At 39.8% G+C, this 28,000-nt stretch overlaps 1 protein-coding gene across 1 annotated transcript in view; it reads right to left on the reverse strand.

Moving 5' to 3' along the window:
* Nucleotides 1-28,000, reverse strand: part of unc80 (unc80, NALCN channel complex subunit) — a 1,117,323-nt gene that overhangs the window by 490,691 nt on the left and 598,632 nt on the right. The window contains exon 21 of the mRNA XM_067137759.2: nt 1,174-1,361. Within this exon, the coding sequence (XP_066993860.2) occupies nt 1,174-1,361 (188 nt within the window). The remainder of the gene's footprint in view (nt 1-1,173; nt 1,362-28,000) is intronic.

Genomic DNA, 28,000 nt, shown 5'->3' on the forward strand with positions numbered 1-28,000 from the left:
CTTGTACTCCTTACCCAAGACTCTGTCCATACCATTGAACAATTTCTCCACATCTTCTGCAGTCTCAGATAAAATAACAATATCATCAGCAAATCTCAGGGTTTTGATTTCTTCTCCTTGGATTGTAATTCCCTTCCCAAATTCCTCTTTGATTACCTTTACTGCTTGTTCTATATAAACACTGAAATGTAGGAGGGACAAACTGCAACCTTGCCTCACTCCTTTCTGGATTGCTGCTTCTTTTTCGAAGCCCTCGGTTCTTATCACTGCAGAAGGAATAAGGAAACAAATTTATATAGTGAATTGAAAATGTAAAAATTAATTACTGCCAGCCAAAAACAGTGTAACACTAGGATGTTTTCAAATAATATGAATTAAATGAACACAGATTAAGTTATACAATACAATAAATCATATTCTCCTTCTTCTTTTCGGCTACCACTGCTATTCCCACTCCACTCCCTGATAGGGTCACAGGTGTAATCTTGCATAAGTTGTCTTGGCTCTGTTTTATGGTCAGATGTCCTTTCTGACACCAACTCTATGTGGTGGGACGTATTCAGTATTGTCTGTTTTTGTGAAGGAGTTAGCCAGGAGTGGATAAAATTTCCCACCCAGCTGGGAATCAAAACCAGGATGCTCTGAGTGAAAGTCAACAATGATGACCATTTCAGAGTAGGAACCAGATATAAATTACCGTATTTACGCGAATAATACCCGCACTTTTTTAAAAAAATTTGGGGCACGAAATTGGGGTGCAGGTTTTATTTGCGTCAATGTTGGCATTATTTTTTCAAAATCAGCCTTCCAAAATTTAGGGTGCGGGATTATTTGGTAGCAGGTATTATTCGCATAAATAGCCATATTTACGCGAATAACACCCGCACATTTTTTTAAAATTTGAGGCACGAAATGGGATATTTTTTTTGCGTCAAAGTTGGCTTTTCTTTTTTTTTTCAAAATAAGCCTACCGAAAGTTAGGGTGCGGGGATTATTCGCATAAATACAGTATAATCAACATAGAAATTATAATGAACATAACTGCAAAATAGATTTCAATTTTTCCTCAGTGTTATGCTTTTCTTTTTGGCTGGTGGTGTAGTATAAAGCACTTTACTCTTTTGCAAGTGTACATCTAGTGTAAATAACTCTGACTTTCTTAAAGAACATTACCATATTTTCCTGAGCTTTAAGTTCCTTGAGAGATTTTACAAATCTTGTGACCAAAGTTTTGAAGACATTTGCTATGAATTGCCCTTCTATTCCACGACTGCCGCCACCACCAAGACCAGCACCAAAATTGGTAGCATACCCTCCTTGGGACGTCATGTCTGGAGATTTGCTACAGCTGCGTTTTTGATCTGGAAAGTACGTAGGTAATGTGAATTTAGAATACTTCTAACATTTATTTACAAAACTGAAACATGGATATTCAACCACAATATCAAGAACACAAATCAAAGCACATATTTTTATGTTAACATGTTATATACCATAATAGCTACATGCTACTTAAATGCCTGTTTTTTAATACAGTATAATTAAAATAAAATACTATTCAAATTATGCAATATTTTTCTCTGATCATATTTTTATTTTACAGTGCACAAGTTGTGAGAATGTTTATCATGCTGAATATGTCAATAACCAAGATGAAGTTACCAGAGGCAAGTGAAAATAAAAGCACCTCATTACATTGAAAATCAGTTTATAAAAAATTCCCAGTTATTTCTGGAGATGCTGGAACCACCCTGGCCCATTTTGGGTTTTGGCTGAGGTCACTTCAATCACTACTGATCTGCATTTAGGGCAGTCGCCCAGGTGGCAGATTCCCTATCTGTTGCTTTCCTAGCCTTTTCCTAAATGATTTCAAAGAAATTGGAAATTTATTGAACGTCTCCCTTGGTAAGTTATTCCAATCCCTAACTCTCCTTCCTATAAATGAATATTTGCCCCAGTTTGTCCTCTTGAATTCCAACTTTATCTTCATATTGTGATCTTTCCTACTTTTAAAGACGCCACTCAAACTTATTCGTCTACTAATGTCATTCCACGCCATCTCTCCGCTGACAGCTCGGAACATACCACTTATAATACCAATATAAATGGTCCGTTATTGGACATTATAAATTTTCCTGCTAACTCATTCTTGGTTGCCAGCATTTTGCCCTCGTGTGCTAGGGTGGGCTCATCAGTTGGTACCTAGCACACCTACCAATACGCTGGCTAGTACATACCGTGGGGGCCACTGCGTAGGCTAACTGGAGCCACAGGCAGTGCCAATGCACTAAGAGACTTTGTCTCATCAGCAAAAATTGATGCCTGCTTGGCCATCAAATGATATAGATGTTGATTCCCATAGGGAATCTGAAATATTTGTCCTGAATGAGCAAATTTATAATACCAATATAAATGGTCCGTTATTGGACATTATAAATTTTCCTGCTACCTCATTCTTGGTTGCCAGCGTTTCGCCCTCGTGTGCTAGGATGGGCTCATCAGTTGGTACCTAGCACACCTACCAATACGCTGGCTAGTGCATACCATGGAGGCCACTGCGTAGGCTAACTGGAGCCACCGGCAGTGCCAATGCACTAAGAGACTTTGTCTCATCAGCAAAAATTGATGCCTGCTTGGCCATCAAATGATATAGATGTTGATTCCCATAGGGAATCTGAAATATTTGTCCTGAATGAGCAACCAAGAATGAGTTAGCAGGAAAATTTATAATGTCCAATAACGGACCATTTATATTGGTATTATAAATTTGCTCATTCAGGACAAATATTTCAGATTCCCTATGGGAATCAACATCTATATCATTTGATGGCCAAGCAGGCATCAATTTTTGCTGATGAGACACTCTTAGTGCATTGGCACTGCCGGTGGCTCCAGTTAGCCTACGCAGTGGCCTCCACGGTATGCACTAGCCAGCGTATTGGTAGGTGTGCTAGGTACCAACTGATGAGCCCACCCTAGCACACGAGGGCGAAACGCTGGCAACCAAGAATGAGTTAGCAGGAAAATTTATAATGTCCAATAACGGACCGTTTATATTGGTATTATAAATTTTCTCATTCAGGACAAATATTTCAGATTCCCTATGGGAATCAACATCTATAACATACCACTTAGTCGAGCAGCTCTTCTTCTTTCTCTCAATTCTTCCCAACCCAAACTTTGCAACATTTTTGTAATGCTACTCTTTTGTCGGAAATCACCCAGAACAAATCGAGCTGCTTTTCTTTGGATTTTTTCCAGTTCTTGAATTAGGTAATCCTGGTGAGGTTCCCATACACTGGAACCATACTGTAGTTGGGGGCCTTACCAGAGACTTATATGCCCTCTCCTTTACATCCTTACTACAACCCTTAAACACCCTCATAACCATCTGTACCCTTTATTTACAATCCCATTTATGGGATTACCCCAATGAAGATCTTTCCGTATATTAACACCCAGATACCTACAATGATCTCCAAAAGGAACTTTCACCCCATCAATGCAGTAATTAAAATTGAGAGGACTTTTCCTATTATTTTGTGAAACTCACAACCTGACTTTTAACCCCGTTTATCAACATACCATTGCCTGCTGTCCATCTCACAACATTTTCGAGGTCACATTGCAGTTGCTCACAATCTTGTAACTTATTTATCACTCTATACAGAATAATATTATCCGCAAAAAGCCTTACCTCCGATTCCACTCCTTTACATATATCATTTATATATATAAGAAAACATAAAGGTCCGATAATACTGCCTTGAGGAATTCCCCTCTTAATTATTACAGGGTCAGATAAAGCTTCACCTACTCTAATTCTCTGAGATCTACTTTCTAGAAATATAGCAACCCATTCAGTCACTCTTTTGTCTAGTCCAATTGCACTCATTTTTGCCAGTAGTCTCCCACGATCCACCCTATCAAATGCTTTAGACAGGTCAATCGCGATACAGTCCATTTGACCTCCAGAATCCAAGATATCTGCTATATCTTGCTGGAATCCTACAAGTTGAGCTTCAGTGGAATAACCTTTCCACTGATTATATTCATCGATATGGTCATGAAATGGACAACTTGTAATCCCCTTCCAATAAACAAATTTTTGCCCTTTCTTAAACCACATGATATTTCAAGTGAAAATTTCATGCCAGAATTAACCAGGATTTGTACCCTCTCCATTTGGATGGAAACCCTGCAGCAGAGTGACTGATCTAACTTTGCCCTCCATTAAAAATCATATATAAATGATCATAAATTGAATTTTTACAATCCACTGGCATTGGTTGAATATTTAAAGAATGAAGGAAACCCCCCCAGTATAGTAGTACACTACTGCCATCAAAAACCTGTCATTAGGATCTATGCAGCAAAAAATCCTCAGCCTGTTTTCAATCATTCAACCAGGTCAGGAGTGGAATGAATGAAGCCCCCATCTAGCGGCGAGGATAAGAATTATGCCAGCTGCCGAAGCCTGTTGCACTCCATTGGGGCAATGATTAATGACCAACAAATGAAATGAAATGGTAATGGAGAATGTTCCTGCAATGAAAGATGACAGGGAAAACTGGAGTACCTGTCCTGCCTCTACTTCGTCCAGCACAAATACCACCTGGAGTGACCAGGATTTAAACCATGGAACCCAGCAGTGAGAGGCTGGCGCACTGCTGCCTGAACCACAGAGGCTCTGATCTATGCAGTATGAAGTTATTAAATAAGCAATGTTATCTGGTAGGTGTCAATAAACAGACTCACAGATATGATAATCTTTTGGGATTTTACCATGTCAATTTAATTGTTAAGGGTCAATTACTTTATGTAGTTCTATTCTATGTCCTTCACTCTTGTTATTTCATTTCATTTTTTCCAAATTTGTACCCTCTTCATCACTAGTGAGAGCATTCTAAGCTATGTCTCATATTTTCATTACCTGTGTGCACCTGTTGCCATATTAATTCTTACTTTGTTTTACTCATGTTTCTTTAACTTCATTGTAGTATGTGCATCTTTCCCCCCACCCAATCCCTCCCTGACTCTCCACACACCTTTTTTTCTTCTTTCTCCTTTTATACTAATTCTTTTTTTATTCTATATTCTTTTTCTTTTTCAGTCTTTCCTTGCACTTTCTTTTTAAAATACTTTCTTCTACCAAATTTCTCTGCCATTGTCTTTGATTTATCCAATGACCTTGCTGCCAATTTTGCAATGCACAGATGTACTAAACAGGAAACATCTTACTTTGATCTGAGATGGTGTTGTCACTTCCTGCTTGGAATGCTAGTGTACCGTGAGCCACCTGATAACAAATGAGAGTATTACTTACGATAGGGCAATAATCAGATTTTTTCAAGTTCAAACCATCATTGTTTGGTGGACTCTTCATTGTTACACATGTGTTTTCTCTTCTGAAGATGTTGAACAAAGTCCCTGCAAAATGTTAAGAATTTCTCTTTGTTTCCTTTGACACAATAAAATCACAAAAGTTTATCATGTCTACTAATACAGGCCATGAAAGCATAAATCTAAATAACAGATTCATAGTTTAGATGAGATCCATATTTCTAGTATTAGATTCGCCAATATTTCAATTATAATTCTGAAGTAGATGTCTCAAAAACCAATACAGACAGGATGAGGAAGAGTTAATGTTAAGGATCAACCATCAGTTGGTCTCCACCATCTCTCGACATTCATTCATTGCATGTGCCTACATTGCTTGAATCAGATGTCCAGCACCATGGTTGAGTAGTGAGCATTTTGGACTTCATCCTCAGGGCTCTGGGATCAACTCTCAGGCCAGTCATTGGATTTTAATTGTAAACAGTTAATTTCCTTGGCTCAAAGACTGGATGCTTGTATTGTCCTGAACATTCCTGCAATCCACGTACCATATAGAACACTACCCTCCACCACAATAACATGCAGTATCCTATAGACGGCAGATGTCACCCACCCTTACCAGGGCTATAACAAGCCACACAAAATTATTATTTTCTTTTGCTAGTGGTTCAACATCGCACTAACACACTGAAGTTTTTCAGTGATGCAAGGATGGGAAAGGACTAGGATTGGAAAGGTAGCGGCCATGGCCTTAATTAAAGTACAGCCCCAGCATTTGCCTGGTGTGAAAATGGGAAGCCATGGAAAACCATCTTAAGGGCTGCAATGGGATTTGAACCCACCATCTTCCAAATGCAAGCTCACAGCTACACAACCCTAACTAAACAGTCAACTTGCTCAGTATTATTATTATTATTATTATTATTATTAATATTATTGTGCCTCCATGGCTCAGGCAGCAGCGTACTGGACCCCCACCACTGGGTTCCATGGTTCAAAACGTGTCACGGGCTTTGAATCCACCATCTTCCAAATGCAAGTTCACAGCTACACAACCCTAACTAAGCAGTCAACTTGCATATTATTATTATTATTATTATTATTATTATTATTATTATTATTATTATTATTATTATTCCTCCATGGCTCAGGCAGCAGAATATCGAACCCCAACCGCTGGGTTCCATGGTTCAAAATGTGGTCACTCCATGTGAGATTTGTGCTGGGCAAAGCGGACATGGGACAGGTTTTTCTCCCGTACTCTGGTTTTCCCTGTCATCTTTCATTCATCTGTCATCTCCAATATCATTTCATCTGTCAGTCACAATTAATCAATGTCCCAAAGGTGTGCAACAGGCTTTGGCAGCTGGCACGTTTCCTATCCTTGCTGCTAGATAGGGCCTCATTCATTCCATTCGTGGTCTGGTTAAAACTGGAAACAGGCTGTGGATTTTTTTCATTGTCATTATTTTTATACCTATCAGATTGATTCTTCTTATTCTAATCATCTTCTTCTTCTTCTTCTAGTGTAATATCTGGTGCCCCAGACTCTGGCGATCACCCTAGAGAAAGCAACCATTTATTTGGCTAACTTGAGGAATTGTTTGGGGTTGTTGATGAAAGTCCAGTCTTTGATGTTTCGGAGCCATGACACTAGTGGTCAACCAGCTCCTTAATTGCCTTCTATCTTCCCTTGTAATATGAGGTGTAGATGCCTGCACTGTCTACCTTGGAGAAATTGCCTAAATGAACTGTTTTGAAGGCTTTGATGATGTTTGCCAACTCATGCTCAGCTCTAGGTCTCGTTAATATTTGGCAGCAAGAGCGGCAAGTGCAGACATGCGTAAGTTTAGTGTTGCTGCAGTTTGGGTTCTTTGCGTGGTAATAATCAGAGATATTAAGCTTTACAATTCTCTGTACAGTTCTATTCGAGTTAAGGAATCAGTGTGTGCAATGAAAAAGTGAGTTCTCCTATTACATGGCTACTAGCAGATAGAAACTACTACATTCTGGTGTTCTCTCTGACTGGATGCGCCATTTACCAGACTTATAGGCACCTACCTACTTGCTCTGAGCCGTATGAGCCTAGGCCTGGTTACTCAGCGATTAGGAGCTTGTTTACCTTCTACTACTGTTCGGAGACATCCATTTAAACACCAGTCCCTCCCACTTGTAAACAGAAAGTAGATCTAAACATCTACTGTCAGAAACGTGCGCAGTCTAAATAATAAACTGTCTGATTATGAACTATCTTAGTCAGACCTAAGCGAAGTCGATGTGATCGGACTTACTGAAACATGGCTCTCATAAGCTAGCAACAGTGAACTACCACTCACCACTAATTACAGCATATTTCACCAAGACTGCGCTACTCTGGGTCATGCTAGTGCTGAACAGTGCGTTACTCTATAAACGAAGGAAAGATCTCGAACGGAACTGTGAGTGTCAGTGGAGCTACTCTTTCCTCGATGCCCTGTACCTGTGGGATGTTACTATAGGCATCCAAACATCCCATTATGACCTTGCACAATGCCTGGACTCAGTCACTGCGGCTCTTTTTCTCAGTGAAGTAATTTTAATGGGCGACTTTAACTTGTCTATAAAGTGGTCTTCTCCATCTACAGGATTGTCGGCTAACAACTGTGATACATACTTTATAGACAGCTTCATTAATGGCCTCAGATTGAAACAGTTTAAAATGTACCCAACCCATGGACCCAACACCTTGGCCTCATGTTCTCCTTGTTAGAACTTAAAACAATAATCCCAGGCAGAAACTTTTTCCTCTGTGACTACCAGTCCCTCGATGTTACATTCTTCTAACCCCCCTCCAACCTCTTCAAAGCTTCACAACAGGACATCCTCCTGCCCTACCTAAAACTGGTGCCGTGCCAACTGGCCTGCAATTTATCGTGCCCTGGAATGCCTTCCCTGGAGCCATTTCAAACTAACTGATATCGAATAGGCTCATGACCTGCTGCACGACTGGCTGCAAGCTGCAATTGAAGACTTGGTATCTATACAACAGGCTACTACCAGCAAATATCAACAGCGGATATCACAAGAGATCAGACTGATAGTAAATAAGAAGAAGAGAGCTTGGCACCTTTGGAAATACTTCCCTAACCCACACATTCACGATACCTTCATTAACATCCGCCACCACGCAAGGTTTATGGTCAGAACACACTACAGGGCACACAAAGATACACTCACTGAAAATGTCCAGAGCAATCCCAAGCGCTACTGGAGTCTCATCAACACAAGGAGAAGGACGGAGCGGATTCCTGTCTCAGCGTGAAGCACAGTGATACAACAGCAGACAGCGCCAATCGCAACGAACTGTTCAACGGGTATTTCTTCTCCAACTTCTGCCCTCTCTCACAGAAACAATCACACCCTCCCATAGGTACTGTTTCACACAGAACCCTATTGAGCATAAATACCACACCAAGTGAAGTTCATAACCTTATTCAAACTCTTCATATCAATAAAGCTACCAGTCCCGACATCATAGGTCCTCTTTTCTTGAAAAATACAGCCAGCAGCCTTTGCCTCCCTCTCTCTAAATTATTATTTTAACAGATGTTTTGCCATGAACTCTTTTCCTACGACATGAAAACAGGCAAATATTGTACCACTACTCAAATCAGAGAACAAATGTAATGTTTCAACTTACCAAACAATTTCTATTCTCTTCACACAGTCCTTTATCTTTGAAAAAATGATACACCAGCATCTCCTCACATTCATCTCCACCTGTACCCCAACCAATTAGCATGGTTTCCTACCAGGTGGCTCTAGTCTAACAAACCTGGCTACTCTGCATAATTTTGCATCACATGTCACTGCAGATAAATCACAGCTGGATATCTGCTACATAGACATTTCAAAAGCTTTTGATTCTGTAGTCCACACTCTGCTGCTCCATATACTCTCCAAACGATTTAATATACATGGCAGTCTTCAGACCCTTCTCAGCTTTCTACATAACCGTTGGCAGAGAGTGGTAATATTAGGCATATCATCCTCATGGTTACTAGTCACCTCTGGTGTCCCACAAGGCAGTGTACTTGGCCCTTTGCTGTTTTCCTTGTTTATGGATGATCTGCCATCCAAACTCAACAAAGCAGCAAGTACCTTACTCTTTGCTGATGACTACAAGCTAGTTAGGGAGATCAGGAATCCATCAGATGCAGCTCTTCTATGGTCCTCACTTACTGTCCTCTCAATCTAGTGCCATAGTTGGAAACTGGTCCCCAGTCCATAAAAACGCAGCCACTTAACTATCATCCTATGTAAATCTCCTCTACCAACATCTTATTAGCTACTCAATACGCCCATCACCATAGTTATGCAATAGCGTGACTGGTGCAATATTTAATACAAAATTACAATTCAAGAATCAAATACAAACTTACACAACCAAGGTTATGAAATTACTAGGCATTCTTTACCACTTCACAGAAATTTTTGATCCCACTGCTCTTCTCCACTTCTTCCTCATGATCACTCAACCTCTCTTGAACTAATGCTCTCTGATTTGGACAACAGCCTCCCCCTCCAATATTAACCAGTTAGACAGAACAGTGTCATTCTTTGCTGCAATTGTAAGGAACAGAAACCCCAAGCTCAAAAATCTGTCTACAGAACAGGTATTAAGGGCAATAAATGTGTCACCGCTGCACATCAGGCAACAGGCAGCTGACCTAAGTTTCCTCCACAGAACCTTAAATGGTCATTACCACTTGGATAGATAGATAGTTAGATAAGAAATGGGTGAGCCCTGTTTTCGCAGAGCTCCACACGTAGGTCTATGAAGACCCTTTGTGCCCCTTGAACGGGTTTGCCTAGTCCAGCCCTAGCGCTCCTATAAAGGATACCAGTGTCCGGATTTTGGCATTACTGATGTCCTCCAGGCTCACAAAATGTGAGCCCAGGAATCGATGTCTAGTGCTTGCAAAAGCCTCGCACTGACATAACACATGCGCGGAGGTCTCCTCCTCCTTACCGCATCTTCTACACATCGGATCCTGGGTGATTTTCATGATGTGTAGGTGTCTCTGTAAGGTATTGTGGCCTGTTAACAGTCCAACTACCATTCTCATTCTGGTCCTATTCAAATTCATTAGGACCTTTTTATAGCTTTGACTAGGCCCTTTGATAAGTTCACGTGCCTGTCTTGCTATGGTTAACCTCTTCCAAATATCTAGGTGAGACTGGTTTATCCATTGGGATATTGCCAGTCTCACACTTCGGAGTGACACTCCCAGGAAGGGCTCTGGTCCTATGAAGGAACCCATTGAGCCCTGTTTTGCTAGTTTGTCAGCTTCTTCATTTCCACTGATACCTGTGTGCCCAGGAACCCATAATAGGGTAACTGAGCTAAGTTCACACAGCTGATCTAACATCCTTTGGCATTCCCATACCAGTTTTGATGTTGTTTTAACTGCACATAGTGCTTTTAGCGCTGCCTGGCTATCACTACAAATAGTGATATGTCTTCTGTGTCCAGGCATATTCCATATATTTACAGCACAGGCTAGTATTGCGTATACTTCAGCCTGGAAAACAGTAGCATATTTACCCATAGGAAGGGAGAGCCTTGTCTTTTACCACTTGGAACATCTTGTGTCTTTTCTATCTCTGTGTTCCTTCCTGCTCCACCAGAGTCAAAGACCTCCACTACATTTGCCCACTCAACACTTCAATAATCTTTTCTAGTCTGCCTCCCAACTCTCTTTAACACTATTAATAGGTTTAAAGATAAGAATTTCATTATGTTCCATATTAAACTGAGTTCACAATTAAATTGAAAGAAGTTATGTAAAAGTATATTCTAGAGGGTATAAACAATCACTTAAAGATAAGTTATTGTGAAGTGGTTATACCACCACCTTGACGCATGACGACTTGGCTATAAACATGGACATTCTCATGGTTTTTAATATGGACAGTTGTTATTAGTTATGTTTTGTAGTTATGTTAGTTATGTTAGTTATGTTTTATATTAGTTATGTTATTTGTTATGTTTGTTATATTTTATTATGAAAGTTTACATTTGTTAATTAGTCTGTTGACAGTACATGTGAAATGTGCTCAGTGCAGCTGTATCTTGTGCTTCGTGAATGAATAAATAAGTAAGTAAATAAATAAATTACTGATTACAAAATCTGTCCAGGGTATTCTGAGCATTCTCTTTTGTAACCACATTTCAAAGGCCTCTAATCTGTTCATGGAAGAAGCTTTGACAGTCCAGGTCTCTACTCCATAAAGCAATGCTGACAAGACATAACATCTCAACAGCTTTTGCCTGAGTTTCAGGTTTAGAATATCATCACAAAAGATCATCTCATTGTTTGGAAAGATGATATGGAAATCTCAATACGGCATCTGATCTCTTTTGCAGGGTCCATATTGTCTCTTAATGGTGCTCCAAGGTATGTGAGCCAACCAACTCGTTGAATGTTTTGATTATTTAATGAAATGGAGACACCTTCACGGTTACTTCTGCAAAATACCATGAACTTGGTTTTTGAGGTATTGATGTTTAGACCATATCTTAATCCAATGAGATGAATTCTACTGAGCAGTTCTTGAAGACCTTCAATGGTGTCACAAAATTATTGTATCCTCTTCATATTCTAATATTGTTTATGAAGACTCCATTGACTTTCACACCAAGGCTTCTCTGATTATGTGATCAGCATAAAGGTTGAATAGGAGTGGTGGAACCTAGGCATACTCCTTTTTTGATACTTATCTCTGAAGATCTTGTTCATCCAATCTTTACTGTGGTTCGCTGGTTCCAGTACAGATTTTGTAAAGTGTGGATATCTTTTACATCTAACCGCTTCTGCTGGAGAATCTCCATCAGTTTTTCATGTTTGACTCTGTTGAATTACTTCTCATAGTCAATGAAACATGCAAATACATCTTTGCATTGTTCTCAGCACCTTTTAGAAGGAGAACATTGGACACTGAACAATGCCTCTCCGGTACCGAAACCATTTCTGAACCCCATTTGGTTGTTGCCCATGTCCATTTCGCATTTTGATCTTATGCTTGCATGTATAATATGCAGAAATATCATCAGCATGTGGCTTAGACTTATAAGATGGCAATCATTACATATCCTTGGGTGTGATTTCTTTGGTAGCTGCCTCTGTGAATCAGCGGTAGAGTATCAGCCTCCGGAGCTCAAGATAGCAGGTTCAAACCTGGCAGTGGTAGTCAGATTTTTGAAGGGCAGAAATAAGTCCATTTGACACTCCATGTTGTATGATGTTGGCATATTTAGCCTGTATGCAGTTAAGTGGTGACCAAGCTCTCCTAGGTAGATCAAAACCAGGAACACGTTCTGCGATTCAAGGTAAATCATGAAGTTCTAAAGATGAGAATATTTGCCATTCCTGGGACCATTGTTCATTCATCTCAAAATTTAAGAAACTTATTGCTGCAAAGGAACACTTACAACCTTTAGAATCCCAGTAACTGCAACTCATTAACAAGTGCCTACTTTTCCAGTGCAATAATATTCCAAACACATCTCTGGTATTAATGCAGTTATGTATACACACACAAATCAATTTAAGAGGAATAACTGAACAGCCTTTGCAAGTCTTGAACCTCCATCATCATCATCATCATCATCATCATCACCACCACCATCATCATAGGCATTCACGTGCTTGTGAGCATAACGATTGTCTTCTAATGCATCAATGTTGCCAATTATGGGTTTTTAAATGGCTGATGAGATAAATTCTGGAACCAGAAACTCTGCTGGAATGCTGGCACATCAAATTTAAAAAAGCTCCTTGTTGTTACAGAGCCTGGCAGTCATCTCTAATTTTCTTATTCTTTTCAACAAACTCATACCTTCATTCCTGTTGTTCATAATGTTATGAGCCATCATGGATAATATGTCATCACCCTGTTTGATCACACTTTGCATCCTCTCATTTGCCAATACTTCTCCAGGTAGTTTCTTTCCAGCTTATAATGTTTAAAGGTCATGGGGTCTATATGATCAATGCTATAACAGCCTTAACCATTAACTTTGATATAGTGCTAGGGGGAGGGGGGGCCTACATCTTATGACAAGAAGCTTCTCGATTGAACATGACCAGGCTGGGTATCAAATTCAAGATCACCAAAAGACCACCCAAGAAAAAAGGCGGAAAATTATTTGGTCACTGACTCTTGAAATAATTATCACAAATACATTTGATAATTCTCTTTGAAATGGCAGTTACAATGAAATATAGAAATGAAATTACTGTGGTACGTAAAATACTATGTTTTAAGAATAATTTGAATTATGCAACTGTCAGATAGTTCACAAAATATATTTTTGTATAACAACACCAGGGCCCTGTTTCATAAAACTAACTAATAATATTACCTAATAATATTATAACTCATAAAAATAATTATCAGTTAACCAAATTCTGTTTCATAAAGATTTACACATGACTAATACAATATCTTTACTTATAATATTAAGTTCATTAGTCAGCTGATACAAATGGAGGTTAGAATTGGTCTGTTGCATATGTTCTTTGTTTGTGTTTGTTCCTAGCAGTAGGCTAGTGCTTGACTACAATCGGCTATTAATCCATATGTTCAAAAGGCTCACTTGATATTTTTGCTCTTGTGACATTGATACATATGTGAATGGTTAAAAGAAGTAAAAATAATGCGAGAGAAGAAAGTTTCTTTGCGGAAAGTGATTGATTTAACCCATATGCATCCACCCGCCCTTTGCTCTGACATTGCTAGGAATCCGCCAACTTTTTAGTATGCAACCTGGGTGTTTCAAGCTATCGGTTGAAACAGTATAGTGGATGATCGACTGCGCGTATTATCACGGGACCTGTTGTATATTATTGAGAATTCCACACTATTGCTCATGACACCAAAAAGAGAACTTTACAGAAATATAACACATAAAAAATTCCTTTGAAATCTTAAATTTTTCATTACCTTATCTCACCTCGGAAGTTCTTTAGTGTGTGTTATGGCCTTAATTATACGGCACGAGCCTAACATTTGCCTGATTTGAAGTAAGGAAATAATAGGAAACCAATACGACATGAGCCTAACATTTGCCTGATTTGGAAATAAGGAATTAATGGGAAACAAATCACGAGTAAGTGAATGATGAGATTCGAACCTATATCCCAAATACGAACTTACAGCCGTATGTCTCTCTCGGTGTATTATTATTATTATTAAGATTCAGTCTGAGGATCAGTGGTAAAGTGTTCACATCCAGGTACCAAGATCGTAGGTTCAAATCCGGCAGTCGCAATCGGATCTTGAGGGGCGGGAGAAAGTTCATTCGGCATTCCATGCCGTACGATATTACTAAGCGAAAGATCTCTGGTGATATATTCTACCTCACTAATACTGCTGAAATCAGAGTGTAAAACATCAAATATGCTTTGAATTTCGCTATTACTGAGCATTTCGCGCGAGCAAGCAACTTCCTTCTCAGTCAGCCATCTTGTGAACAACAGAATACAGATTTCTCGATCGATATTTTAATCAATTCTCTTTGCCAAAGTTGCATACCAGAGCACTCTGGTGACACTTTGAGACACCAAGAACAGATTTCAATTAGAAATGTTTCCGGAAAATGCCAACAGATGTCACAAATGTCTCTTAATATGCGACCTTGCATCCCGGCGTACCAGTCCGCTTGTGGAGTCCTGGCCCAGGCGCTCGAGCGCGTACCAGTCCGCTTACGGGTGCATAGGGGTTAAAGAGTCAACTATTCGGAGGCTTTTGCACGCTATAACCCTCCTTGTTCTTTTTACCGTACTTTTTTATTTTTTTTTATTTTATGTGCTTAAAAATTTATTTTGAGATGGACTAGCAAAATCTTGGTTTACTACCCCTGTGGGTGGGGGTGTTAGAAGTAGAATAACACCCACAGTATCCCCTGCCTCTCGTAAGAGGCAACTAAAAGGGGCCCCAGGGGCTCTCAACTTGGTTGGTGACCACGGGGCCCTGACCTGAGTCCTGGCATTGCTTCCACTTACTTGTGTTAGGCTCCTCACTTTCATCTATCCTATCCAACCTCCCTTGTTCAACTCTTGTTCTTCTCCGACCCTGACAGTACTAGGTTGCGAGGCCTAAAGAGTCTTTCATTTTCACGCCCTTCACGGACTTTCTCTTTCTTTGACCGATATCTTCATTTTTCAAAGTGTCGTATCCCTTCCATTTTTCTATCTGATTAGTGTTATATAGAGGATGGTTGCCTAGTTGTACTTCCTTTTAAAACAATAATCACCACCACCAACTTGGTTCACTGGTGGTATAAGCCAAGATTTTAAAGGATAGCTGGAGTCTTTGAGCAGAACTGCACTCGGAAAACACAATGATACTGTGTATCACTACCAATCCGTGGAGTGCAATGTGAAGCTGCTGTTTTGAGGTTATGCTTCATTCCTTGCAGTGAAACATTCTATTACCAATCCTATCAAGTAAATACTCAAAAGTTATGTATTCTAACCTAAATCTCTCATTGTATTCATATGTTTGTTACATACCACTAAAGGCAGCTTTTGGGCTAACATTTACAGTAGAACCTCGATTATACATTCCCAGAAGCTACGTTTTCCCGTATTATTCATTCAAATTATGTCGTCCCGCGAGCATCCTAATTAAATAACGTAGTAAAAATCATGCATTACCCGTTCCTCGAAGAAACGATTTCCCGTATCAACCGTCAATAAATTTCAGTCCTATCAATGCTAAAAACCTCGATCATGTGTTTTCAAGAAACTGTATCTGAAAAAAGGACAACTACGGCATACTTACAGATCTTTGTGTTAACGTCCCGTCATTGCGGTAATTTGAGGAAGTACTATACCGGAAAAGCGATCGGCGGTGAACTTGCATAAGGGACCATCTTGGCATTGCATTCGGGTGGTATTGTTTAGAGAATCGAAATTATAAAGCAGAGTGTGTCCACAACAATTGGAAAGAGAGAGAGTGCATTTTGACAGCTCTACTTGAAGACGGAACGAGTTTCGTCAAATGTTCGTACTTGCAAAACGTCTACATTATGTCCAGGGTTAGATGTTTATTTTCTTTATTTTATATATATTTTCGTTTACTTTTTTCGAGTGTGTCGCCGAACAGGTTTTCGGCACTTCCCTCAGGGCACTGTACAGTCACTGAGCTTTCAGGCAGGAATCGAAACTGCTACTACTTAAGTAACACAAATTTAGTATTTTAATATTATCATATATGATTATGTTATCGAGACCAGAACACATGTTGCACCTTACATACATAAAGCCATGGGAGGTTTTGGGATTGCCTATTACTGTTTTGGTCCTAATATAAGACTGGAAATTTCATGTTTTTGTGTTAAAATGTTATAAAAAACGCAGTTGTTATACCGGTCGTTTTATCTGCGTACGTTACATTTGTGATGTTTAGCCAAATTGTTGATGCTTCATTCATTCCTGGATTTTCTGTTTTCCCGTGTTGTACGTTCCTTTTCCGGGTTCCCTCCTAAAACAGAGAACTGAGGTTCCACTGTATTGAAAAGTGGATACCTACACTCGTTCCTCATCACTATTTGAATCAGAGTCGACCATTTCACTGATCTTCACGATTTTATGCCAAAATATCAAAATACCACTCACTTTGATTTCACTAATAATATGGATTATGAGTCAAAATACACTAATGAAAATAATCCCAATAATATGAGTAATTTTTATTAGTCATGTTGTCTACGAAACAATTTACTAATATTATTAGGAATATCTACTAATAATTTTGACTCATAAATTAATTATTAATATTATTCGCTAATAACTCTATGAAACATAATACTAATATTATTAGTTCCAAAAATTTGACACTATGACAATTTAAATTGGCTAAAATTTTTAAAGCTCAAACATAGTTAAAAGGATAAAATTAGGTGCAAAATGTGAAATATACACAATGAGAATGAGTATTTACATGTGTAGGTCATTATAGCAACTTATACACTTTGTATTAAATCCACACATATGCCATTACACAATTTATAAGAAAGCTTACCTTAAAAAGTAGCTGGAGAAAAATCCCAAAATAGGCCATTTATATATCATCAGTGAGACATAAATTAGAAGTATTAAATAATACAAGTAGAGTGCAGTTACAGAAGAGGTAGAGAGTAGAAATCTAATACCAAAAAAAGGTGAAAAAGTAGTATGTGGTGCAGAAGATATACTGTTATAGTACAAGGTGTCATAAAACTCACAGGAGAGTGTGTAAAATAAGAATAGAATTAGAGAGCTGGAAGGGCAGCATAGGATTACTAGCCAGAAATCAGACTGAAGTAAAGATTGGTGCAAAAATTATCGGTTAAATTAGTGGACAGCTGTAATGATGAATCTGCCTTATTTAAAGCACAATTAATAAATTGGAGTATTATGATTTGAGTAAATTGACTTAAACTGTAATAGAATTAATAAAATCTGATATTAATGTACCAGCTCAACATCTAGTCTAGTTGACTTGGTTATAACTGTCTCATTCAGGGTTTATAGAAGTCCTAAATATAGGGAGATAAACTTGCTTGAAACTTATCTTCAATTACACAACCTAGACAAGAATAGTTTTAATCTAAAAGATAGATGAAAGATAGATATTTTAGTGCAATAATATTATCTGAATCCACTACACACAACATGAAACACTGCAACATTCCTAGCCTGCAATCTACTAATCATCCCATTGTACACAATTGGATCCTAACATGTATCAAACATTGAAGATACTTTTATAATTACTTTATTCATTCATGACATGCACAATGCATGCAGACATAGATTATAAATGCAAAGAATAAATAGATTAATAGTCAGGATGTGCAGTACTAACACAATATACATCCTTCTAATTCCCCTCATTTAAGGAAGGGTGCTCTCCAATATTATAAGGATTGTATACACATTATACTACATTTAACACAATAATTGGAACAGACAATCTTCAAGGCCTAGTGCAACACCACACCATATTTTGACACAAATTAAGAGCATGCAAGAAATTATACTAAGATGCTTCTCCAAGTTTGGAGGCAAAGGATAAATAATTCCTATATAGGTTGTAACTGTATAGAAAGATAGGCACAACATAATGGGATAAACATGATGACATGCCAGTGTGGGAAGAGGAAGTAACAGAAAGAAGAGATCAGAGCAAGTATGAAAACACAAAAGTTCAAGGACGATTTCCACATCTTCACATGCTGCAGTCTTCATTTATGGGCTCTCTCCTTATCAATCCCAGTTCTTCGATGCCCATTTCTTCTCAGTCACCAACAAGCTTATTTCTGCTTCCAGTTTCATAAGAAGGGCAGGCATCACCACTAAATAAGGAATCATCTTGACAGATCTTCAGTCTTGATGTGCAATATAGGTAAAGAGTAAGACAATTAAATTCAGAAGGAAAAAGTAAAAAGAATATAGGAGGTAAAAGAACAGGAACACAAGAAAAATACAGAGAAAAGGAACCTAATGGGTTATTTTAAGCTCATCAGTGGCCGAGAAGAAATGAATATAGAAGAACTGGGATTGATAAACGAGACAGCCCATTTATATGAAGATGTGGAGTTATCCTTGTTCTTTTGTGCTTTCATGTTCATCCTTGTTTCTTCTTTCTGTTGCTCCTTCTTCCCACATATTGTGTTTATCCTATTATGTTCCACTCTTTTTATACATGCCTTGGTTTGATGCTTGTTAGTTCATTTGCAATCCTATGCAATATTCAGTAAACCAGCGGTATGATTCTTAACAAACAGTTTTAGATACTGCTGCACTCACAAACTTCATTTGAGCTTAAAAACTGAGCCGTTTGCTTTCAAAAGCAAATAAGTCACAAATACAAACATTTTCAAACACTATAATCCTACTGCATGAAAGAAGTAAACCTAGCAACTCTGGCAAGATCTTGCACAAGATAAGTCCATACATGTCTCAGGTATAAATGATCATTAATTTATAGTTTTGTAAATAACTGGGAATTTATTTTGGATGTATCTGGTTTAGAAGCAAGTTGCATTAATGTATCCCATTTTGAGACAATATAAATACTTCTTAATAATTACCATTGTCAAAACATGAACATTTAGGTAATAATGTAAAGCGTAAGTTGCAGAGAAGTCCAGTTGAAAGTTTTAAACATGGAAATGCTATGTTTTTTCACATTTTTTTAGCCATAGCCTACACAACCAAATTGGAATCTTCAAACGTATTTGCACACACAGAATCTTGCTGAGTAGCAACTTCAGCAGTTTCTACATCAGTTGTCTGGACTATGTTCTTGTAGTACGACAAGGACTCCAGTGACAACCAATCAGGACCAAAATGTTTTCGAGTAACGCTGAAACATCACAGACTTTCAGCAGACACCTTAACACCTGTTGGTATCAGAGTAGGAGGTAGCACGTATTTGACTGTCGGGTACCTTTTGCAGACAGGCCTGCAGCATCCTAAGTTAACCCTGTAATGGACTTCTCCTTTAATAAGAACATCATTTCCATTGCTGTTTCTTTTAAAGACAAATCTTTTGCACAGATTAAATTGAAAGTGCCACTGACCATGTGTGGGGCCAACACCAGCTGGTCAGTGTAAACAGCTGACAATGGACGGGAAAAGGTGAAGCGCAGGAGTATACCGTGTAGTGACTTCTCACCAATGTATCTGGTTTTGCAACTGAAATAGTGACTTCACTGGTTTTGAAACTAACCCCCAACTTCACCTGCTTGTAATGGCATGTTGTATCTGAAAATGAACTATTCTGCACTTACAGGATTATAGAGGACTATCTGGAGGGAACAAACCCACCAACACTACAATTTTACAAATAAGTGATGTAGCTCCTTTTACAACTAAATGACTCAACTATACATCTAGCATTAATGTATCTATCACAGGTAAAATTACTGTACCATTCACAATATTGTATCTTTAATGAGAGCCAGTAGCTTCTGCACTTGAAGTTGATCAGCTCTTTTACAAAAGATATCATTAAATGAAGTGTTTAGCTACAATATTTTAATCACCTGATCCATGCTATGATATGATAAGTTTGGACTTTTAAAATTTATTACAATTTGCTTCATGACACACCAATACAGATAGGTCCCATGATGACAATGGTATAGGGAAGGGCTGCGAGTGGGAAGGAAGCAACCGTGGTGTTAATTAAGGTACAGCCCCAGCCTGGTGTGAATATATTAAACCACAGAAAATCATCTTCAGGGCTGCCGACAGTGGGGTTCAAACCCACTATCTTCCAAATGCAAGCTGATAGCTATGTGATCTAAACTTACTTGGAAAGTTTGGAAAATTCACTTAGGACCAGATACAATGTATAACGAATGATACAAAAATTCCTCAAATAAAAGAAGGTTGTAAATAAATATTGCGATCAAATATTTATAACATTAAGTTTAAACTCTATAAATGAAGGGTCACAGCAGTACCCTTTATGTTCAGTGAATAATGTTTTGATCTGAAAAGTTAGAAATTTCTTGCATCTATTCTTTGTCATCAGCATTTGTCTCTTCAGCTGATGAATGGGATGTATTTAAGAGAAATTTATATTTGTCTAAGAGAAAACATTAATTGAAGAATGTAGCCTTCTGTAACCCACACAATTTTATTAATTTTCTGATATACCACAATTTGAAAAATTGTCAAATGTTGAACATTTATGAGCTACATTCTCTAATGGTTTTTGTTTTAAAGAGGGAGGTATTAATCAATCACAGTATAAGTCCAATGGCTGGGAATCCCAGTTTAGAATTTTGTTTTGACCTGGGTAACCATTTGTTGTTAGCAGTATTAGATAAAATGAAGGATTTTGAAGATACAAAAATGAAAGTAACTGAAGATCCTTAGAAACGTACACAATTGAAACAAACCATACCCACCGCAGAACAGCTCATTAGGATCTTGGTCTGCCAAGATGACTGCTGCCCAGACCTGTATATACTGGAATACCAGATGGTCAACACGACAACATCCTCAGCAATATTACTAGGCTTTTCTCGACTGGGTATATGTTTGTATCAAACATCTCCTTATTGGTATCACAAGGCTTGTTCTAGCCATCAGTCGAGAATTAAAATACCTGGACTGGCTGGGATCGAACCTGGAACATCTGGATAAGAGGGAGGTACGCTGTATGCTATTTCCACACCATGGGCTGGCCTTCTTTGACTGTTAAGGAAATAGCTCAAAAGTGGTGGTCTCTCTCTCTCTAATTATTACATTCATGTTTGAATATCGTGACCTAAGGACATTGTTGCTTCTCTCTTAAGTCGATGGTATTCTGTGCAATCTTGTGTCTTCTGGGCAGTAGTCCACTATGACAAGTTAGTGACCTCTCTGATTTGATCAACCCATTGTGGATGGATAATGATATGATCGTTTACTTACACTTATACACATTAAATACAACATTAATATTAGACAAGGTTTACTGCTTTATTATTCGGAGTACCAGAATGTGCAGTTTGTTTACCCTCTTGAATCTTGTTGTCACTGTCAGTCTTAGTATGGAAGTAAAATTATCTATTGTGTTTCTGTTGCCTAGCGAGCATCTTGGAGATTCCATGCACTTCCTTAGTGCTGTCACCTGACGCATATTTTTGGCTGTGGAATCTCTAGGGCAGTTGTGATGTCGTCAACTCAGTCCCCCCCCCACCACCACCACAGAGTCAAGGTAGTTACGGGTGAAAGTAGTCCAGAAATCTCACTCTTCAGCCGGATCAAGTTGTAGGTCCCTTGTCGCGGGATGGTGGAGCATTTTTAGGTGCCTGTAATGTTGGGGTTGTGTCATTGTGAAGTGTTCTCTGGGCTGATGTGATGATCCTCATTGGCATTTTGTACAGGTAAGGATGTGTTATCCGCCGGGAGGAAGGCAGGTTTTACCCAATCAATGGTGGCGCAGATGGGCTAGTCTCATATCTGCACAGTCAATGTCCTATCACTTCAATGTAAAACTCAAAGTGGGCCAGTGTATGACGGCTGTAGGCCAGCGCAAACAGCGTCATCATGAAGATAGACGTGAGTACACGTGTTCTAAGTCCCTGAAGATGAAAGTGGAGCATTGATCATGTCGTGATGCTGGCAAAGGACGCAGTCGACTCATTTGTTGGTAGAGTCTGACTACATAACTCGAGGTGTCCTCGAGGTGGTTGGCTGACAAGGCACACAACATTTCTCCTGGAAGTCGAATCGATCCTCCGTAGACTAGCTCTGTCGAGGAAGCACCAAGATCTTCTTTATGCGCACTTTGGATGCCAAGCAAGACAACTGGTAAGGCTTGGAGCCAAGACATATCAGGATGGCACACGATAGCTGCCTTGAGTTGATGGTGGAAATGTTCAACCATGCCATTGGCGCAACGATGCCAGGTGGTTGTTCGGGAGTGTGATGTTCCAGTGAGAATCCCCAGGTTTCGGAACAACTGAGATTTGAATTGTCTGCCTAGGTCGGTCGTGATACATTATGGTGGTCCAAAGCAAGAGATCCAGGATGCTACCAAAGCTTCAGCGATGTCTTCAGCTGTGATACATTCCAGTGGCCAGACTTCTGGCCAGCAGGTGAATTGGTCCACCGCTGTCAGACAGTATCGGTAATTTCCAGCTGGAAGGAGTGGGCCAACGATGTCCAGATGGATGTGTTGGAAGCGAGCAGATGGTGGGTTACAGTTCCCAATTAGAGCATAGATATGGTGCGTGACCTTCGAGCATTGATATGCCAGGCAGTCTCGTGCCCAAGTATGGCAGTCTTTTTGCATATGGGGCCATTTGAAGCATTCTGATGCTAAACGGGTGGTCGCTCTGGCACCAGGATGACTTAGACCCTGAAGGGAGTCAAAAGGTTGTCTGCTAAATGGTGCAGTGATGAATGGTCTGGGTTGACGTGTTGGAGAGCAAAGTGATTTTGGTTCCTGGTATCAGGAATTGCTGCAACCGAAGTGCTGATTCGTGGTTCAACAGATCAAGGAGTTCTGTATCCCCTTCCTGTGATTGTGCCAAAAAGCAGAAGTCCAAGGTGTTACTGTCAATTCTGTTGATGCGAGACAGTGCATCTGCAACTATGTTGAAGGAGCCTTCAATGTGCTGAATGTCCATTGTAAACTGAGCGATGAATGATAACTGGTTCAGCTGCACAGGTGGAAGTTTGTTGTGATGTTGCTGGAAGGCATAAGTCACGGGCTTGTGGTGTGTATAAATTGTAAACTGCTGGGTTTCCAAAATGTATCTGAAGTGCTGCAGTGCATCATAAATTGCAAGTAACTCCTGGTAGTAGGCTGGCATTTGGTTTGCATTGGAGATAGTTTCCTAGAGAAGAAGGCTAGGGGCTGCCACGCATCATCCACGTATTGCTGGAGGCTAGCTCCAATAGCGTTGTTGGCTGCATATGTGAACAATCCCAATGGTGCTTGTGGATCGGGATGAGCTAGGAGGGTATCTTGAGTGAGGCTTTCTTTACAGGCGGCAAAGATGTGTTCCATTTCTGGTGTCCAGGGCACCAGTTGAGAGCCGCATAAACTGGATATAGCTGCATGGAGTGGAGCCCGGTATTGCGATGCCGAGGGAAGGAATCGACGGTACAAATTTATCATTCCCAAGAAACGTCTAAGATCACGTGCAGTTTACAGGAGAGGAAAATTCTGCAGAGCTGTGATGCATTCCGACAGTGGACGTGAACCTGTGGCGGAGACTTCGCATCCGAGAAAGATGACTCGGAGATGCTAAGACACTGTTGGTAGCGTTGATGAGGATGCCATACTCAGAGAGGTGGTGGAAGAGAGCCTGCAGTTGGCGTCTGTGTTCTTCAGGGCTCTTAGAGAAGACCAAGATGTCGTCAATGTATGCAAACATGAAATCCAGAAATCCAGACTATGTTGATAACGGAGAAAATAGAGATCCGCGCAGCTGATGGTTGAAAGCATGGAGATGCCAAGGTGGATGTCTGTCAGGAATGGTCCACGAGTTTAAGGCACGATAATTTCCACAGGGCCACCAGCCTTCGTCTTTCTTCGTTACCAAATGGAGCAGTGATGACCAAGGACCTTCAGAACGTCATGCTGTACCTTCCAGAAGCATGACATCAAACTCTTTCTTAGTGATCTGGAGATGATCCGGGGCGAGTCGACGAGCTTGGCAGGAGACAGGTGGTCTTAGTGTAGTGCAGATGAAATGTACCATAGAATGGTGTACTTCTCGCAGGGTTCCAGATGGACGAGTGAGGTCAGGAAATTCCTTTAAAATTTTATGATATGTAGTCGGTACATTGAGAGCCTTCACACTGGGCTGTATAGAGTTAGCATGTTAGACATTCTCTGATAAGCCTGTGATGCCATCGACCAAGCGTTTGTTATGACAGTCTGGCAGAAGATGGTAATAGGTGAAGAAGTCTTATCCTATGATAGGAAGCATGACATCGGTAACAACAAATTTCCATGAAAGTTCTCATCGGAGTCTGAGGTTCTTTTTCAACAGAGTCCAGTATGTGTGGATTGTGGAATTATTGGCAGCACCGAGTTCATAACTGATCTGATGTTGACACCCCTTCAGAAATTTATGCAGGAAGCGACACAAATCCGACCCAGTGTTGATCAGAAATTCGTTTACTGCTCTTATCCGTGATAAAGAGGTGGTTTCTATCTGTTGGGCAACCATTTACCGCCGCCACTGGTTGCCGTTGGCATTTGACAGGAAGCTACAAGGTGATTCGCATTTCTGTGCCTTTTCACGGAAGCGGCGATGGTACCGGCAGACATCTTGGGCACCGGCTGTCGGAGAAGACCTGCAGCTGTTGCTAGGATGGCATGGCCGATCCCAGGAATGAGAGCGTGCAGGGAAGGAAGTTTGCAGTGCTGCCATATGGTGTGAGAGTTCATCTAACTTCTTCGCGAGCTGGCTCACCTCACTAACTCGTGGTGTGTTTACAACGTGAACAGTGACCGGAAACAACATGGGTGAAACCTCAAGAATTTTGTTGGCCAGGACGGCAACCTAATCTAGTGGAATCTCACTCTGTGTTTGTAAAATAGCACTGCTAAACTGAAAACCAGGAACAATATCATTCAGAAACTTGCAGGTTCTACATGGGGAGCATCAGCATCCACTCTTAGGTCGTCAGCACTGGGACTGACATACTCTACAGCCGAGTATTGTTCTTCTGTTTGGCTGAATAATCCCTTATGTTAAGAATATTGATGTTGTTCTGAATCAGACGATGCACATTGTCAGTGGCGCAGTCAGATCTACTCCTCTTTTCTGGTTGCCAGTCTTGAGTCACATAACACCTCCAAGGATTTGCAGACAAAACAACCTAATTTGTGAGTTCAGGAAGATAACAATGAACCCAAGTCTTCCCATTCATGAAGACATGGTTGTTGGCTATGGATGTCTGAAGTCAAGATCTCCGCCCATTCAGACTGCAAGAGAACTCATCAATAGGAACTTTAATGGTTCTGATGAATGGTAATTGGAGTGGACCAACTCAGCTCCAGATGAATGGCAGACCCTCTTTAGTCGCCAACACCCACCACCTGGTTTTAATCTCCCCAGAAGAACTTGGGTTCTTCTCAACAGAGTCTGTACCAATCATGGTCGATGTGGGTCATTGTTGCATATGTGGGGTATGCGCTCCTCCCCCGAGTGCGACTGTGGTGAGAAGAAACAGACCATCCATCATATTGTCACCGAATGTCCTAGGAGGTCATACTCCGGTCAGCTGAAGGAGTTTGTGTGTGCTTCTGATGGGGTTGTACAATGGTTGGACAGCTTGGATTTAAGTTTATGAACTGTTTTAGAAATTGGTTGATTGTTTAAGGTGTTATATTGTTTGTTATATTTTTGAATATTTGTATGTAGAGTTATGTACTAGACATAAGCTAAATAAATAAATAATAACCTGTACTTGTGACGGCAGGCATTGTATCCATAACTGTCTTAGGAGGTTGTCTTGTACCTGTGTGCTGCCCGCAAGAGACGTAAAGTGTTGTAAGAACTGGGATGGCTTGCAGTCGCCGAGCTCCTCCTCCATGATCAGTTGACGAATGCGTTGCTCTTCCAATAGGGAAAGCCGCCGAATGAGTTCAGTATGCAAGTACGCATATGCATTATGTGCCAGAGGGATGGTAATAATATCTTCAACTTCCGCAGCATAGCGACTATCGAGCTGGGAAACAACATACATATATTTTGTTGCATCTTGTGCGATGCTGGATACACTGAACTGTGCTTCCGCCAGAGCGAAGCATAGTGCCGGCTTGTCTGGCCAGAAAACAGGTAACTTAATTCCAACATGGTTCACTACAGTAATAACCTGTGAGGGTGGTGATTGAGGCGTTTGCTGTTGAAGTTGCTGTTATAGGAGGCAATTTTGCTCTTGTCATTGCTGTAGTTGCTGTTGTAATTGCTCCATAGCGAAGGCGGACATTGGCACGTGAAAAGCACCAACTTTATGGTAGAAAACTGTAGCGTACGAGGATGGTTTGAGAAGATCTCAGAATCACCGCTAGATGTCAGTGCTAGAGCAACGAGGTTCCCGCGCAATAAACACACATCCTTTGTGAGTGAACACGTGGTGCGTCAGTGCTCTAGCTGCAGGAGTGTGGTAGTGACAACTCTTTGTTGTTGTTCCCGTGTAGTAATTTGTGACAATGGAAAAAACTGAGATTTGAGCAGTGATTAAATCTATATATATAAAATAAGAGTTTTGTCTGTACATTGCTCAGAATTTGAAAAGAATGGTATTTCTGTATCGGTCATGTCCACAGAAACAAGGAAAGGCATTTTTTTACTTTTCCGTAATTTCTGTCTGTCTGTCTGTCTGTCTGTCTGTCTGTCTGTCTGTCTGTCTGTCTGTATGTATGTATGTACGCGCATCACGAGAAAACGGCTGAAGAGAGTTTAATGAAAATCGGAATGTAAAGTTGGGTGACGAACCACTACAATCTAGGTTATTAATTATTTTATTCACACTGAGTGAAATGGTAGTTTAGGGGAAGGCCTAAAATATAATTCTCAAATATTTGTTATTAGTGGTCGTGTCTTAATGAAAATCGGTATGCAAAGTCAGGGAAATAAGTCGATATAATCTAGGCCATAAATAATTGTATGCGCACTGAGTGAAATGGCAGTTTAGGAGAATGCCTAAAATTTAATTTTCAAATATTTATATTATCAGTGGTTGTATCTTAAAGGAAATCGGTAGACAAAGATAGGAAATAAATCGCTACAATACAGGCTATACATAATTGTATTCACACTGAGAAAAATGGTAGTTTAGGGGAAGGCCTAAAATTTAATGCTCAAATATTTATTATATTAGTGGTCGTATCTTCACGAAAATTGGTATGCAAAGTTGGGGAATAAGTTGCTATAATCTAGGCTGTCGATAATTTTGTTCACACTGAGTGAAATGGTAGTTTAGGGGAAGGCATGAAATGTAACCTATATATAAAATAGGTGTTTTGTCTGTACATTACTCAGAATTTGAAAAGAATGGTATTTCTGTATGGGTCATGTCCACTCAGTAACAAGCAAATGCATTTTTTACTTTTCCGTAATTTCTGTCTGTCTGTCTGTCTGTCTGCATGTCTGTCT

The sequence above is a fragment of the Anabrus simplex genome, chromosome 1 (assembly GCF_040414725.1).
Source record: "Anabrus simplex isolate iqAnaSimp1 chromosome 1, ASM4041472v1, whole genome shotgun sequence".
NCBI lineage: Eukaryota > Metazoa > Arthropoda > Insecta > Orthoptera > Tettigoniidae > Anabrus > Anabrus simplex.